The following is a 15,928-nucleotide window of genomic DNA, read 5'->3' on the forward strand; positions in this document are numbered from 1 at the left end:
TAAGAATCATGGACAGATTCAAAATAATACTCAAATGATATGCATGTATCTGTATCGGAAACCTTGTACTCCCTAATATCGATATCGGCATTGGCCCCCCAAAATCCATATTGGTCGGGTTATAGTAAATAATGATCAGAATGTATTGATCAGTAAATATTGATAACCAAGTGTTGATCATGATGTTCTAGTCCGGAGTAGAACTTTTTTTTTAAACATTTTTTTTCCCATGAGAGTTCAGTTTTGTTAATCAGCTAGTGAAATGAAGCCTGTTGACATTCTGGATGTCCTCATTTTTCAAATACAAAAGTCAGTAAACAGAATGTTGTTTGACTTATAGAATGATTCCAACTGTTTCCTCTCAGACTTACTGAACCTCCCTCAGACTCTCACCTCACTCACTCTTCACTTGTTAAGAATTAAAAACGTATCTTTAACAGAGACTCAGATTAAAACTCTCATCTCATGTTTCATATGAATCTTTTTTTATTATTCTTCAGTTTTTCTTTTTAATAAAAACATGATCCAGTCAAACATTGAACCAGGAAGCTGAGGATTTATACATTTACACGTAAATTACAAGAGAAAATTCATTTCAACATTTCATCATTTCAGTTCAAGGATTCATCAATAATCTGTCACACACACACACGTCCGTGCTTCAGCTCGTCCTCTTCCTGTCCTCACCTCCACCTGACCCCTCAGCTCAGTAGTTGGTCTTCAGCCGGCGGTTCTCTTCCCTCAGCTTCTCCACCTCCTCCACCAGAGACTCGTTCACAGAATACTTCTCGATCAGACCGTGGATCTCGTTCTGAAACGTGTCACAACGAGCGTTCGCTCACATTAAAGTGTTTTTATAATCATTCGTTCATTCATACAAACATGGAGGAAAAAGAAGAAGAAGAAGAAGAAGAAGAAGGAGGTGATGTGATGATAAAACTTACCAGCTGGATGTAAAACTGTCGAACCATCTCGACCTGCAGGTTGACGACGTCTCTGTGGCAGGCGTCTCTGAGGAGAAGACATAACGACAGGTCATCAGGTCGGACCCTGACACTACTACAGGCGTGTGAGAGGGGTCAGGGGTCAGGGGACTGACCTGAAGTCCTCCAGCGTTTCGTGGATCATGTTCTGGATGAAGTGGATCTGGAGCGAGGTGAGAGGAGCAGCTCCTCCCTGTCCCACCACCTCTGCGATGTCCTGGGACAAAGTCGAGGACGCGGCCGCCGACAGAGCAGCGCCTGAGGACACAGAGAGGAGGGTCAGAGGTCAGGGGTCAAGAGTCAGAGGTCAGGGGTCAGGAGTCAGGAGTCAGAGGTCAGAGAAGGCTACCTGCTGCTGCAGTGGGCGGAGCTCCGTGCGCAGGCGAGTTGTAGCTCAGCTGAGCTTGGAAGCCATTGGGTCTCCGGATGCTGGGCTCTGGAGTGAAGAAGGGCGGTGCTGGCTGGCTGTGATTGGTCTGCTGGGATGTTGGGGGCGTGGTCGGAACCTCCCCCTCCAGGCTGGAACTGCTCGCCTTGTCAGACTGTCGATAAAGTTTTTATTTTAATATCAGTAATAAGAACTTGTGTTAAACCTCAACTATAATCAACTCAACAATAACTGATAATTTATCATATAATAAGAATGATTGACACCTTCCTGGAGTCACACGGTTCAGCAGCGGCAGCACTGATTGGCTCTTCCTCCTTGATGGGCGGTGGCGTCTGGAAGACGGACAGCGGGCTGTAGCACCTCCCTGCAGAGGCCACCAGGGGCGTCCCCAGGGGGGTCTTACGATGAGTGAGGGCCCCTGAGAGAGAGTCTTAGACACAGGAAGTATATATATGCATACATAAATATATATATATATATATATATATATATATACACGTAAGGGAAAAAAAAAAAAAGTAAAAGTTCAATCCCGAGTGACATGAGTGTGACCTTCTCTGACGGGGGAGAAGATGTCCAGACTGGCCCGACCCACGACCTGCTGCCCCTCCCCTTCTCTGGACAGCAGCTCCAGACTGGTTACTATGGAAACAAGCATCGAGGGTTAGTCCAGAAGCGACGGTGGCGACGGCGTGCAGACCTGCAGCTGTCGGACGGTCGTACCGTGAGTTCTGCCGAACGGCATCTCTGCGCTTGTCGTCTGCGTTCTCGGCTCTGAGGCGAAAACAATACAAATATGAAAATTCATACTTTGTCGTATGATTGTGAAACTGAACATTTTTTAAAATTTAACATTTTGTAAACCGAAATAATATATATATATATATATGTATATATATAAAATCTTGGACGTTAAGCACATTAAGTCACGTGAAGTCTTTTCCTTATAACAGGCTTTTATTGGGAAAACGCTTAATGTATCATAACGTCCATAATTATAGGATTTTGTGTTTATGACGAAGTATATCTGAGATAAATTTGGTGATTATTGATCGCTGCTTTCGCTCAATAAGCCTTTTCACGTTAAGCGTTTGATAACGTCTCTACTTGTTCTATGTTTCTTCTTTAACTGAAAAAATCATAACTAGAGCTGCGACAGTTAATCGATTAGTAACCGATTAATAAACTAATCGCAGACTATTTTGATAATCGATTAATTGGTTCGACACTCACCGTCCCGTGCGGGAGAGAAGACGTCCAGACTGTTTCGTCCGACGCTGCTGATCGGCGGCTCCGCCCCCTTTTGACCCTCGGCCTCGCGGGTCATCCCGTCTGCCACAGCGACCCCTGCTGGACGCGTCACTGTGATCACTCCACATGATCATTGACATTCACAACGATGTAACGAACCGACGGGATGAACCCACCTGGACCTGTCACCTGTCTGTGGGGGGCGGGGCCTGAGCCGGGGGCGGGGTCTGGCTGGCTGCTGGACGATCTGGTTGAGGATCTTTTAGTGCTGGAGATCTTGGTGGAGCCCATTTTACTGGACTGAGGGAGAGTGAGAGAGAAACAGAGAAACAGACTGTTAACAAAGATGGACGACTTGATGGCAAATCATCTGGGTCGCCCCCTGGTGTCTGGCTGTAGTACAGTTCACAAGCCCCGCCCCCTCCTCACTGGTCGGTACCTTGAGTCTGGTGGCGCTCTGGAAGCGGAGGCAGGTGACGGAGGTCTTGTGGGCCACCGTGACCCTGGTGGGGGCGCTGGAGTTTCTCAGGTCGTACTGGTAGATCTTCCCCTGTGTGGACCCCACCACCAGACCGGTACCGTCCAGGGTGAAGTCCACCGATGTCAGGGGGCCGTCCACCCGGATCGACCTCAGGACGCTGCACATGCACAGAGCAGTTCATCATATGTATTATGATATATTATATTATATTTGTGTCAGAAGATTCCTCCGACTCGTTCATCATATGTATTATGATATATTATATTATATTTGTGTCAGAAGATTCCTCCGACTCGTCAGCTCTCACATCTTGCTGGCCGTGTCGTAGCAGACGATCTTCTTGTCCAGACCGACGCTGACCACCAGCAGCTCGCTGGCGGGGGAGAAGGCGAGGCCGGAGCCCGGCGCCTTGTGAGCACCGTCGAACACATGCAGCTCCTTCTGGGTGTTCGAGTCCCACAGCACCACGGTGCCGCTGTCCGACACGCTGCCCAGCAGGGAGCGCCGCAGCGTGGACAGCCTCAGGTCATGGACGGGCTGAGGAGGAAACAGGAAACAGGAAGTAGGCAAATTAGTCTTACACTGCTGATTGGTCAACAGCTCTGTTCTACAGGAAGTTGAGCAGCAGCAACGAGGTTCTGACGAATTTGTTTTGTGACACGTGAAAAAACTTGGCTTTGACTACATATCAGAATTTCAGGCTTAGATTTTTCTGATGAAATCAAACGTCTCACGCGACGCGTTCAAGGACCGTCAGAAAACTGAAAACCTGACGATCCTTGAAGCCGTGTAGTTTCTGATGAAGATTAATTATTTCATATATTTAAATAAAAGCAGCCTGAGGGTTATAACTTCCTGATTCACTAGAGCTCGACCCACACCAACCAGTACCGGACCAGTACCGGCTGGAACAGGACCAGACCGGTACCGACCCGTAACCGATCCGTACCAGACCAGTTCTGGACCAGTACCAGACCAGTACCAGACCTGTACCAGACCTGTACCAGACCAAGACCCGACCCGTACCGGACCAGTACTACTAAGTTAATCAACTATTTTGATAATCAGTGGTTTTTATGAAAAAAAAATCTAAATTCTCTTATTTCAGCTTCTTAAATGTGAATATCTTCTGGTTTTGTTGCTCCTCTGTGACAGTGAACTGATTATATATTTAATTTGTGAACAAAACATTATCTCGTTTGTTTTTCACCATTTTATGAACCAAAGTATTCGATTAGTCGAAAAAAATAATTAATGGATCAACCGATAATGAAAATAATCGTGTAAAAATCGTTGTAAAAGTTTGATCCTGATGGTGTCAGTGAACGTCTCACCTGGTTGCTGCCGTGGCCGAAGGCTCTGCTCGACAGGTTGGTGGTGAGACTGTGGAGGACCAGGTCGCCGCTGGTGGAGCCCGACGCCACGTAGCTGTCGTTTGCGTTGAAGGTCACGCAGGTGACCTCTTCTCTGTGGTCCTGACACACAAAACAACACGTCACTGACGGTACAGTGGTGACTCAGACATAGAGGCTCCGCGCACACTGACACGTTTCAAGGTTAAAACACATCACTGTTGCTATGGTTACGCCTGGCGTAGAATCTGAGACGTCCTCTTCCTGATTGGTTCCTCCCAGTCACGACTCGACCACTAAAATAGTCCGTGTGGGGGGCGGAGCCAGGAGGTGACTCACCTTGAGGGAGCGGTGCAGCCTCTTGGTCTTCAGGTCCCACAGGTGGACGCAGTGGTCCAGACCTCCGCTCACCAGGAACTGAGACGACGAGCTCAGACTCACTCGCGTCTGCTTTTTCTGAACATGGCAGAGAAACATGAAGGTCACGCGACGTGTCACGCGTAGTTGTCTGCCTGTATATCTGTCTGTAGTTGTCTGTCTGTAGTTCTGTCTGTAGCTCTGTCTGTAGTTGTCTGCCTGTAGCTCTGTCTTTAGTTTTCTGCCTGTAGATCTGTCTGTAGTTGTCTGTCTGTAGCTCTGTCTATAGTTGTCTGGCTGTAGATCTGTCTGTAGTTGTCTGTCTGCCTGTAGCTCTGTCTGTAGTTGTCTGTCTTTAGTTGTCTGTCTGTAGCTCTGTCTGTAGTTGTCTGCCTGTAGCTCTGTCTGTAGTTGTCTGCCTGTAGCTCTGTCTTTAGTTGTCTGCCTGTAGTTCTGCCTGTAGTTGTCTGTCTGTCTGTAGTTGTCTGTCTGCCTGTAGTTCTGTCTGTAGTTGTCTGCCTGTATCTCTGTCTTTAGTTGTCTGTCTGTAGTTCTGTCTATAGTTGTCTGCCTGTAGTTCTGTCTGTAATTGCCTGTCTGTAGTTGTCTGTCTGTAGCTTTGTCTTTAGTTGTCTGCCTGTAGCTCTGTCTGTAGTTGTCTGTCTGCCTGTAGCTCTGTCTGTAGCTCTGTCTGTAGTTGTCTGTCTGTAGTTGTCTGTATGTAGTTCTGTCTTTAGTTGTCTGTCTGCCTGTAGCTCTGTCTGTAGTTGTCTGTCTGTAGCTCTGTCTATAGTTGTCTGCCTGTAGCTCTGTCTGTAGTTGTCTGTCTGTAGCTCTGTCTTTAGTTGTCTGCCTGTAGTTTTGTCTGTAGTTGTCTGTCTGCCTGTAGCTCTGTCTGTAGTTGTCTGTAGCTCTGTCTATAGTTGTCTGCCTGTAGATCTGTCTGTAGTTGTCTGTCTGCCTGTAGTTCTGCCTGTAGTTGTCTGTCTGTAGTTCTGTCTTTAGTTGTCTGTCTGTAGCTCTGCCTGTAGTTGTCTGTCTGCCTGTAGCTCTGTCTTTAGTTGTCTGTCTGTAGCTCTGTTTGTAGTTGTCTGTCTGCCTGTAGCTCTGTCTTTAGTTGTCTGTCTGTAGCTCTGTCTGCCTGTAGCTCTGTCTTTAGTTGTCTGTCTGTAGTTCTCTGTCTGCCTGTAGCTCTGTCTGTAGTTGTCTGCCTGTAGCTCTGTCTTTAGTTGTCTGTCTGTAGTTCTGTCTATAGTTGTCTGCCTGAAGTTTTGTCTGTAGTTGTCTGTCTGCCTGTAGCTCTGTCTGTAGTTGTCTGTCTGTAGCTCTGTTTATAGTTGTCTGCCTGTAGCTCTGTCTGTAGTTGTCTGTCTGCCTGTAGCTCTGTCTGTAGCTCTGTCTGTAGTTGTCTGTCTGCCTGTAATTCTGTCTGTAACTGACCTTCCTGTTCACTGAACATCAGAACTTCAGTGACCGTGGGACAGAACAGTTGTTCCTAATTAAGTGCTCACCCCCTCGGCCAGATCCACCAGTGGCACCGGAGTCGACTTGAGGCTGGAGACCACCAGCTTGTCTCCGCTGCTGCTGGACGTCACCAGGTACTGGTCTGAAGGAGCGGGTCAAGGGTCAAGGGTCAAAGGTCGGTGACTCTGATCTACTCCGCCGTTTATGTTCGTCCCTTATTATTATTATTATTATTATTATTATTATTATTGTTGTTGTTGTTCATAAACAATGGTGAGATAGTTTTGGCTTCACAACATCTGGATCTAATTATTTTCATAAAAATAATTGAATGTGTGTGTGTGTGTGAGCGGGTCATCAGGATACTGTTGGAGCTCCAGCAGGCCTGGGCCACCGGGTGGCTGACGCTGTGCGGGTTAAACTGCTCCAGCGGCGCCATGGAAACCGCATCCCAGATCTTCACACAGTCTCCGGTCGACACCAGGCGGCTCACGTCGTCCATGGCAACAACAACCTGGAGACAGACGGAGTCTGTTCAGGGTCTGAGCTGCAAGTCGGACAACACAATACTCATGATTCCTGTAAGTCGTGTTGGAAGTTTGAATCACTATTATCTGACAAAACAAAAGCTAGTTGGATAAATAATCAGGGCGGGACACGGGCGAGGAAAGAATCCATGACATGTTGTTGATCTGGACCAATGGGAATGTTTGTTGAATGAATGAAGACGGATGGATTCATCGAATAAAGAATAACTGACTTAAGTTTATGAATTTAATTTAAGTTGTGGGCCACATTGTAGAGGACATCTGGACCAGTCAGATCAAATATTTATAATATTCAACATCACTGCCTCTAACTAATTAGGAAATATTCACATCTTTGTGGATAAAATTTGAAACAATTGATGACTTGCTCAGACCTGCAGACGACACCGGGCTGACAAACTGTCACTGACCCACAACTACCCACACGTCAACTAACCAACTACATGTTAACTAACCTGATACACGTTAACTAACCATATACACGTTAACTAACAAGCTGCATGTTAACTAACCAGCTGCATGTTAACTAACCAGATACACGTTAACTAACCAGCTGCATGTTAACTAACCATATACACGTTAACTAACAAGCTGCATGTTAACTAACAAGCTGCATGTTAACTAACCAGATCCACGTCAACTAACCAGCTGCATGTTAACTAACCAGCTACAAGTTAACTAACCAGCTACACTTTAACTAACCAGATCCACGTTAACTAACTAAAGGTTCACTAACCAGCTACATGTTAACTAACTACCTACAAGTTTACTAACCAGCTAGAAGTTAACTAACCAGATCCATGTTAACTAACAAGCTGCATGTTAACTAACCAGATCCACGTTTACTAACCAGATCCACGTCAACTAACCAGCTGCATGTTAACTAACCAGCTACAAGTTAACTAACCAGCTACACTTTAACTAACCAGATCCACGTTAACTAACTAAAGGTTCACTAACCAGCTACATGTTAACTAACTACCTACAAGTTTACTAACCAGCTAGAAGTTAACTAACCAGATCCATGTTAACTAACAAGCTGCATGTTAACTAACCAGATCCACGTTTACTAACCAGCTACACGTTAACTAACCAGCTACAAGTTAACTAACCAGCTACAAGTTAACTGACCAGCTACAAGTTAACCAGCAGCAGCTGCGGAGCGGCGGAGGGAACTTCACGGCAGCTAGCCGTTAGCAGCTAACGGCTAGCTCCCACAGACACGGGGTCGTTAAGTGACGACCAGACGTGAAGGACGCGACGAACAACACCAAACAAGCGGGAACTTGTCAATAAGTCACGGCGCATCTGAAGTGCGTCACACTCACCTGACAGGTGAGTTAAGTTAAAGTTGACTGGATCGTTTTGTTTTCAGTTCGCCTGCAGACACTTTGTTTTCCCACCCGAGCTGGAAGGAGCTCCGCCCCCATCGCAGCCTCTGATTGGCCGACCCCAATATTTTTTCCCTTATCGTAACCAATCATCAGTCCTTAAGTTTAAAGACAACCAATCAGAGACAGGGCTGGGGGCGGGTATCCTTCCACCTCGGGTGGAATGATAAGTAAAAAAAATTCGAGAAATGACAAACCGCCACTACAGAAAACCAAGTGGGACAAAAAGCAGAAAAGTTTACATGTGACTTTGTTGTACAACAGGAAAATTGTTTGAACAAATTTGAAGCAAAACGAACTTATTCAGTTCCACATTGACGCGTCAGATCTTCATCAGTTCATGTTCTGATTCAAAATAAAGCCACAAACTCTAAAAAAAAGTTTAATTCAAGACCTTTTACATGAAACATGACTGTAGATGACGGAGGCAGGTTTAGTTCCAATACCTTTGTTTCAATTTATTGAAATATTGTCAAGTGACTGCGGTCGTCAGTTCAGAACCTCAGTTACTTTACTGCATCAGTTCAGTTTATTAGGAACAGTCTGTAGAACACACGTTAGTTTCTATCGTTCAGCGGCGACGTGAACGAAGAGTTTCACTGAGCCGTTCCTAATAAACTGGACACACGTCAAGAAGAAATCGTCACACCAGCCAATCTGAGTTCATTTTTTTAATTTTTCAAGACAAAAAAACAATAAATCAAGAAATGAGTGTTAAATTAAACATCCAGAACTTTCCTCCTCCCTCAGCTCTTCCATCCGGGCCGGGACCGACCCCACAGGACCAGACTACTTCAGGGAGTGACTCCAAGAGGCGTTCGCCGATGACCCGGAGCGGATCCTTCAGCTGATTGCTCGCGGGGAGTTTGTGTCCCGAAGCTGGAGGCGCTTTACCACCTGAGGGAGTTCAGAGCCGTGAAGAGACGAAACTCTTCGTTGTCACAGGAAGAAGAGGTTCAATTTTATTTCCAGGCTTCGAGGTTTTACGGTTTTTATTCCAGTCGATTCACAAAACATTCAAATAAAAGTATTTAAAAACAAAAAGACGAGTTGACGAGTCGACGTTCATCAGATACAAACTACAGTAAAACTCCTCACAGGCAGGAAGTGACCACGGACCCGCCAGGAGGTCGGAGGTCAGAGGGTCGGGGGGGCGAGGGCGTCGCCGTCTGCCAGGTTGGCTCTGCAGATGGGACAGGTGGCGTTGTCCTGTGGGGGAGGAGACAGATGAAACATCCCATAATAAGAGACGTGAAAATAATCTGCAGCTGAGCGACCGAACGTCTCGACGAAACATCAAAACAGTCTATTGATTTTCTGTCGATATTCAGATCTGAACTTCATCAATTATGATCAATCTGACAGTCATTGTCTCGATTTGTCGATTTGATCATTTCAAGATCTTCAAGTGAAAAACAAACCATTTGTGTTTCGATTAAATTATTAATCAAAAACCATTGATCAATCGCTCGGTATCAGAAATGTTTTATTCCTCAACGTCGCCTTTAAGTCGCTGAGACGACGAGAATCTACAGTCGTGAACAGGATGTAAAACATAAACGTGTTTTTACCTTTAACCAGCGGTCGATACACTGGACGTGGTAGTCATGGAAACACGGCAGCATCCTCAGCTTCTCCCCGGCGGCGTAGTCGCAGAAACAGATCTGACACCTGGAACAGAAAGAGAAGAGGTGAGAGACAGTCCGGAGGCGGATCAGAAGGAACCCAGAGGTTCAGGTCTTTGTCCGGTCCGCGGGACTCACTGGGTTTTCCCGGCGCTGGTGGACGACTGGAAGGTTTTGGTGGGAAACCTCTGGATCTCCCTCCGAGTCAACTTGTTGGACACGACGGAACCTTGACGCTCCTCGAACGCCAGGAGAGCCTGAAAGACGAGCAAAGTGGAGCATGAGGAGGAGGACGCTGCGCAAGTCACACATGTCGACCCATGTGTCCCGTGTTTCCTGTGTCCCTCTCACCTCGTAGTCGTTCCCCTGGTGGTCTGACAGGTCGGGCGTGGCGTTCCTCCTCCTGCTACGCACACGCCCTCTGTGTTGACCAATCAGATCTGGCAACAAAACAATCAACTATCAGATCCAGTCGACAACAAAACCATCAGCAGCGGAAGGAAGGGTGAGGCGTTCAGGGAACATGGGAACATGGGTACACTGTGGCGTCTACCGATCACTAGAATGTGAGCCGTTCAGGGAACATTAGTAAACTGTAGCGTGTAGAGAGCCTTTCCACGTGATGCGTTTAAGGACCATTGCTAAATGGTGGCGTCTCACAAGGACTTGATCGTGAGGCGTTAAGTGAACGTCTGTGAATTGTAGCGTCGACCAGAAGGTTGAGGGTCAATGTGAGACGTTGAGGAAACGTGTGTGTGTGTGTGTGTGGGTGTGTGTGTGTGTGTGTCGTACCGTCCTGGAAGCCGGTGGGAGGAGACACTGCAGCCAGAAAATGTGACATCCAGCTGTGCTCCACGTGGGAATGATACTGAAGAGAAGAGTCGCTGTCGTCACGTGACACCAACAACATCCACACTTGATCTGGATACACTTCTTATGTATATATTCTATATGTATAGAAAATTTAATGTTGGCGTCTGCTCGTCTCAGTGAATCTAAGAAAATCGATTTGCAGCGCCTCTTTACAGAAACAGTTTCCATCAGAACTACATTCTCCTGAAGACGTAGTCTCTATGACGACAGCTGTAGTTTTTAAAGTGAAGGTCTCACCCTGTGGTGGTTGTGATGATGAAGATGATGAAGATGATGAAGGTGGTGGTGGTCGTGCTGCGGCCTGCTGGTCGTTTCCTCTCGGTCGAACTGAGCCTGAAGGAACAAAGAAGTTTCAGTTGATGTGAGTGACGAGTCGTCAGCCGTCAGGTGATGAGCAGGTGAAGCCTCGTACCTGCAGACTTCGGGCCATTGCCTCGTCTTCCTCCTCCTGTGCCGCTCGAACCACGGCCTCCTCATCGTCACTGATGACGATCTCCTCCGGCGCCGCTGCTGCAGAACAAACAACCACAAACACAGAGGTGTTACATCTGCAGATTATTCACACTTAGACCGAATCATCTTTAAACTGAGTTATGTCCCACTTCACCTGCTGAAGTGTTTCCTCGAGCCCCGTTCAGCCACCTCCTCTCCTCCACCGTCAGGAAGGACAGAGACTCGGAGTCGGGCGGCAGCGAAGATGAAGCCGTGGTCAGACTTTGCCTCGTCTCCCTCACAGAGGCAGGACTGTCTCCTCCTGTGGAGCCGGACACTGTCAAAGACTCTGCAGCTTCCTGCGCTGACACCGGAGTGAGGTAGGAAGAGGAAGAAGAAGAGGAGGAAGAGGAAGAGAAACAGGATGTAGTGGACAGCGGCGCCTGCAGCCAGGTGTCCAGAGGAAACGCCCTCAGAGAGGAAGCAGGAACAAAGTCGACGCTCTGATCCGACAGACGACGACGTTTGGACGAGAAACATCGTTCATCAGGAGGAAGTTCAGACGAGACACCAACCGCCACCTGACGAGACACACACACACTGACGTCAACCTCTCTCTCACACACACACACACACACACACACACACACACACACACACACACACACACACACACACACACACACACACACACACACACACACACACACACACACACACACACACACACACACACACACACACACACACACACACACACACCCTGACGTAGACCTCACACACACACTGAGGTCAACCTCACACACACACACACACACACACACACACACACACACACACACACACACACACACACACACACACACACACTGAGGTCAACCTCACACACACACACACACACACACACACACTGACGTCAACCTCACACACACACACACACACACACACACACACTGACGTCAACCTCACACACACACAAACACTGACGTCAACCTAACACACACACACACACACACACACTGACGTCAACCTCACACAAACACTGACATCAACCTCACACACACACACACACACCCTGACGTCAACCTCACACACACACACACACCCTGACGTCAACCTCACACACACACCCTGACGTCAACCTCACACACACACACACACTGACGTCGACCTCACACACACACACACACACACCCTGACGTCAACCTCACACACACACACACACACACACACACACACACACACACACACACACACACACACACACACACACACACACACACACTGACGTCGACCTCACACACACACACACACACACACACACTGATGTCAACCTCACACACACACACTGTGACTCACGGGGATGAAACGCTGCTCTGTGATTCGTCCACGTCTCCTCCGCTTGCCGAGCTGAGGGCTGAAGCAAACACACATGAGACCAGAGGTCACCTCCAGGTTGGAGGTTGACACTTCACATGACCACTCAGGTGTAAAAAGGAAGTAGATCTAGTGTCCTCTGCAGCTGGTTGCTTAGTAACAGAGAATCGTTGTTGCTTGTGTCAGGTTTAATACTAGAAGTGAAGGTTGTACAGCTCTCTCTCTCACACACACACACACACACACACACACACACACACACACAGTCTCTCTCTCTCTGCAGTGACTCGGTGCCGACTCTAACCGGTCCACCTCTGTGACCTCTGTGACCTCTGGGACCGGGCCTGGTACCTGGGGGTCTCCGGGACGATGACGGACAGGTCTCGGTACAGCAGGTCCGCCGGGTCCAGCAGGCAGCCTCGGTTCAGACCCCCGGGACTGTCCGGGTCGGACGAACAGGGGCTGGCGGCCAACGGCTCGTCCATGTTCCTCCGGTTGGTTCAGAACCCGGTTCACCTGAGAACGACACAGACTCAACCTGTAGCGGGATAACGACTCTGACGTCACAGTGACGCGACGGGACATGAAAACAACTGTGATATTCAGATTGTTTGAACCGAACCGGTGAAAACCGCCTCGCAGCTCGGTCGAGCACCGAGTCGATCACGAAGCGGCCGAAGTTCAGACGAACGAGTCGATCGATGTGAAATCGATCAGAGTCCCGATAACAACTTCACACACGTGACGTGGAGCAACTTTACCTGCACGGTCCCGTTTGTTGACGCTTTTCTGACGAAGGTCCGAGCTGCAGTCACAACAGGAAGTCGCTTCGAAGAATGAGCGGAGGTTTCCGGTGTCGCAGCGGAAAGAGCCGAAAACTCCTGTTTGCATTCAGTTCCGTTTCAAAGGAAAGAACGGTGGAGGAAAACAAGACATGGAATGAAATGAGATGAATAATATAGTATATCAAATGAATAGTAATAATAAAGAGATGAGATCGATCAGATTATTTAACTATTATTATACTTAAAATTAATTAAAAAATTGTTTTATTTCATTTAAATTCAAATTTTTATTTGATTTTACAATTTTTTTTTTAAAAAACAAAAAAAACTATTGGACTAGTTTATGAACCCTGGGTAAATTACCACTAAATTAAATCACCATTAAATCATCTTTAAACTTAAAAATCCTCTTGTGTACATTTATATCAGACATCTTTAATACCACATATAATAAACCGTCGTGATGATTAAAGTTTAAAATGATTTACCAAATAGCACAGTGGAATAAATGTCAGTTGATTTTCATCCATGTCACATTTTGTCAGAACATTCCTGATAATAATATAATTAAATACCTGTAATCAGCAATTATTTTTAATTATCGATTGAGCTGCCAGTTATTATTTTGAATAATAAAAACCCAGAGTTTCAGTTCACTGGGAGACACAGAATCAGTAGAACTGAAAAATGAAGAGTGTGAAAATAAATGAGGATTATTGTTCTGTTGACCGACCGACTGTGACATCATCAACGTGACCTGGGCCTGAAAAGGAAACAGGAGATGGATGAACCAACTAGGAGGTAGATAACAAATCCAAGGTCATTAAATTATTTAAAATTAAAAAAAATAATCAAAAAACATTTCTTAACCAACGTTTCTGACTGTTACAGGCTAGAAAAAAGCTTTAGCATTAGCTTCACCTCAACGTGTCCACAGAACCAACAGAGAAAAATCGTTGACAGGACACACACACACTTATACAAGGTTGTGTACAAACACAATCCCTGAACAAACACGCAGACACGTGGAGTCATGCAGACGTTTGTTCTGGAGTCAGAACGTCACGTGTTGGTTCAGGGATGAAGACAAGAAAAGACCTTGAGTGTCCCTGAAATGTAACAGACACTGAAATATAATTCATGTGAACGATGATGATTCACCTTCGCTGTGGAACCAGTTTTATCAGACACAAGCCACTGGGGTCAGATTTAAACGTCCTGATGCGTCAAACTCATCGTGAATCAAACTGAATCCTCAAAAACTTTCAAAAACAACTTTGTTTTATTAAATCAGTTTTTATTTCATTAACAGCTGATTTTACAGGTTAGATCATCAGCTTTGTCACAGTTTACAGTAACAGTTCACACAAAAATACTTTGACTAAAAATCTTTGTTTGTAGTTTGACTCTGAATCGGATCAGTCTAACACAGTGTCACACAGTGTAACTCACGCACACTAACAGTGTAACACACACAGTGTAACACAGCGCCCCTAGGGGTTGAAATAAAAAAACACCAGTGAACTCTGATCTCTGATGAAATCTCAACCTGTTGCTACGAAGACAGAACAAAGGACAAAGTCCCCAAATGAACAGGAACTAATAAACGAAGTTGACAGGAGGGGGTCAGAACAACATGGTCTGCAGCGACTTGCGGACGGTGGCCATCTCCTGCTGTTGCTGTGGAAACACATCAACGACACGTGGAGATGAAACAACGTCCGTCACGAGTCGTTTATATCTTTTATTTTATGTTTTATGAACTGTTTCACGTTTTGATCGTGGTTCTGGTCGAAGACGACGACTCACCGTGTCCATGAGGATCTTCTTCTGCAGCGTGGCCATCTCCTTCCTCAGCTCCTGCTGCGCCCCCTGCAGGAAGGAGTCGTGGCTCTTCTCCATGTCCTCCATGTTCTGGAGGAAACGAGAGGCAGAACTTCAGTTCCACTGCTCGTTCTTAGTACATCATTACTAATAATATAAAAAAAATTGTAAATGAAATCTGTCTTTAAGCCTTTTAAGAATACATTTTGACTTCACGTTTTGAACACTGTACTGTACATTATGGAGACTGTATCAAACTGTGATGGGTGTCGGGGCTCTGACAGGAAGCAGAGCTGGACGGTCGGAGTCACAGTCAAAAGGCCTCACCTTCACATACTGCTCATACAGCTCTCGCACCGTCTTCAGCTTCTGGTTCTGCACCAGCCGGGCCTGTTGAAGGATCTTCTGCTGCTGCCGGAACAGGTTCTGTTCAGAGAGGATATGGTTGACCTCTCACATCATGTGATCAAGGTCTTCAACGTGATTGGTTGTACAGTAGATTCATATTTAATTTTCTCTCTGACAGTGGCAGATATTTAAAATATGGTTGAAGAGTGAAAGAAGAGAGGAACTACGACATCGTTATATTAAAGATTTAGTGATGATTTGTTTTTGAACCAAAATATTAACTTAAAAAAGTTGTGGTTTCGACAACGAGCCAGAGTGAAGCTAAACGCAGCTTTAATATGATTATAAAATCATAAAACATTAGACGGTATGTCACGTCGATCGTCAGCCATCTTTAGAGTTTTCAGGAGAAACGTGACAAGACGCAGGAGCGAAGAACGATCTTG

The 15,928-nt window shown here is 46.3% G+C and overlaps 3 protein-coding genes across 9 annotated transcripts in view; all 3 read right to left on the bottom strand.

Moving 5' to 3' along the window:
• Positions 1-463: 463 nt before the first annotated feature.
• On the bottom strand, positions 464-8,293 carry nedd1 (NEDD1 gamma-tubulin ring complex targeting factor). Of its 4 annotated transcripts, none has more exons than XM_035641356.2 (16): positions 8,156-8,293; positions 6,646-6,793; positions 6,327-6,421; positions 4,798-4,914; positions 4,441-4,581; positions 3,414-3,643; positions 3,065-3,263; positions 2,802-2,925; positions 2,608-2,724; positions 2,098-2,148; positions 1,927-2,016; positions 1,638-1,804; positions 1,333-1,525; positions 1,100-1,241; positions 945-1,011; positions 464-811 (listed from the first exon to the last, which is right to left on the bottom strand). In XM_035641356.2, the coding sequence occupies exons 2-16, from the start codon at positions 6,779-6,781 to the stop codon at positions 707-709; spliced, it is 1,974 nt and encodes a 657-aa protein (XP_035497249.1). In that variant the 5' UTR covers positions 6,782-6,793; positions 8,156-8,293; the 3' UTR covers positions 464-706. The 4 variants fall into 4 exon arrangements, with proteins under 4 accessions (XP_035497249.1, XP_035497252.1, XP_035497248.1 ...); XM_035641359.2 differs by having other exon boundaries at positions 2,608-2,721; positions 6,646-6,826; positions 8,156-8,292; XM_035641355.2 differs by having other exon boundaries at positions 6,646-6,826; positions 8,156-8,292.
• Positions 8,294-8,874: 581 nt separating this feature from the next.
• On the bottom strand, positions 8,875-13,443 carry si:ch211-59o9.10 (uncharacterized protein LOC561841 homolog). 3 transcript variants are annotated; one of them, XM_035641362.1, is made up of 12 exons: positions 13,287-13,443; positions 12,877-13,041; positions 12,508-12,565; positions 11,324-11,729; positions 11,129-11,226; positions 10,954-11,049; positions 10,636-10,711; positions 10,195-10,283; positions 9,982-10,100; positions 9,790-9,889; positions 9,317-9,427; positions 8,875-9,115 (listed from the first exon to the last, which is right to left on the bottom strand). In XM_035641362.1, exons 2-11 carry the CDS (start codon positions 13,008-13,010, stop codon positions 9,356-9,358), a joined length of 1,248 nt encoding a protein of 415 aa, XP_035497255.1. In that variant the 5' UTR covers positions 13,011-13,041; positions 13,287-13,443; the 3' UTR covers positions 8,875-9,115; positions 9,317-9,355. The 3 variants fall into 3 exon arrangements, with proteins under 3 accessions (XP_035497255.1, XP_035497254.1, XP_035497253.1); XM_035641361.1 differs by having other exon boundaries at positions 8,875-9,149; XM_035641360.1 differs by having other exon boundaries at positions 8,875-9,427.
• Positions 13,444-14,590: 1,147 nt separating this feature from the next.
• Positions 14,591-15,928, bottom strand: part of sycp3 (synaptonemal complex protein 3) — a 2,862-nt gene continuing 1,524 nt past the window's right edge. For both annotated transcript variants that reach the window (XM_035642567.2, XM_035642566.2), the window contains exons 6-8: positions 15,462-15,560; positions 15,120-15,224; positions 14,591-14,990 (exon numbers count right to left, since the gene is read on the bottom strand). In XM_035642567.2, the coding sequence (XP_035498460.1) occupies positions 14,937-14,990; positions 15,120-15,224; positions 15,462-15,560 (258 nt within the window). In that variant the 3' untranslated portion in view covers positions 14,591-14,936. The remainder of the gene's footprint in view (positions 14,991-15,119; positions 15,225-15,461; positions 15,561-15,928) is intronic.

The sequence above is a fragment of the Scophthalmus maximus genome, chromosome 7 (assembly GCF_022379125.1).
Source record: "Scophthalmus maximus strain ysfricsl-2021 chromosome 7, ASM2237912v1, whole genome shotgun sequence".
Taxonomy (NCBI): domain Eukaryota; kingdom Metazoa; phylum Chordata; class Actinopteri; order Pleuronectiformes; family Scophthalmidae; genus Scophthalmus; species Scophthalmus maximus.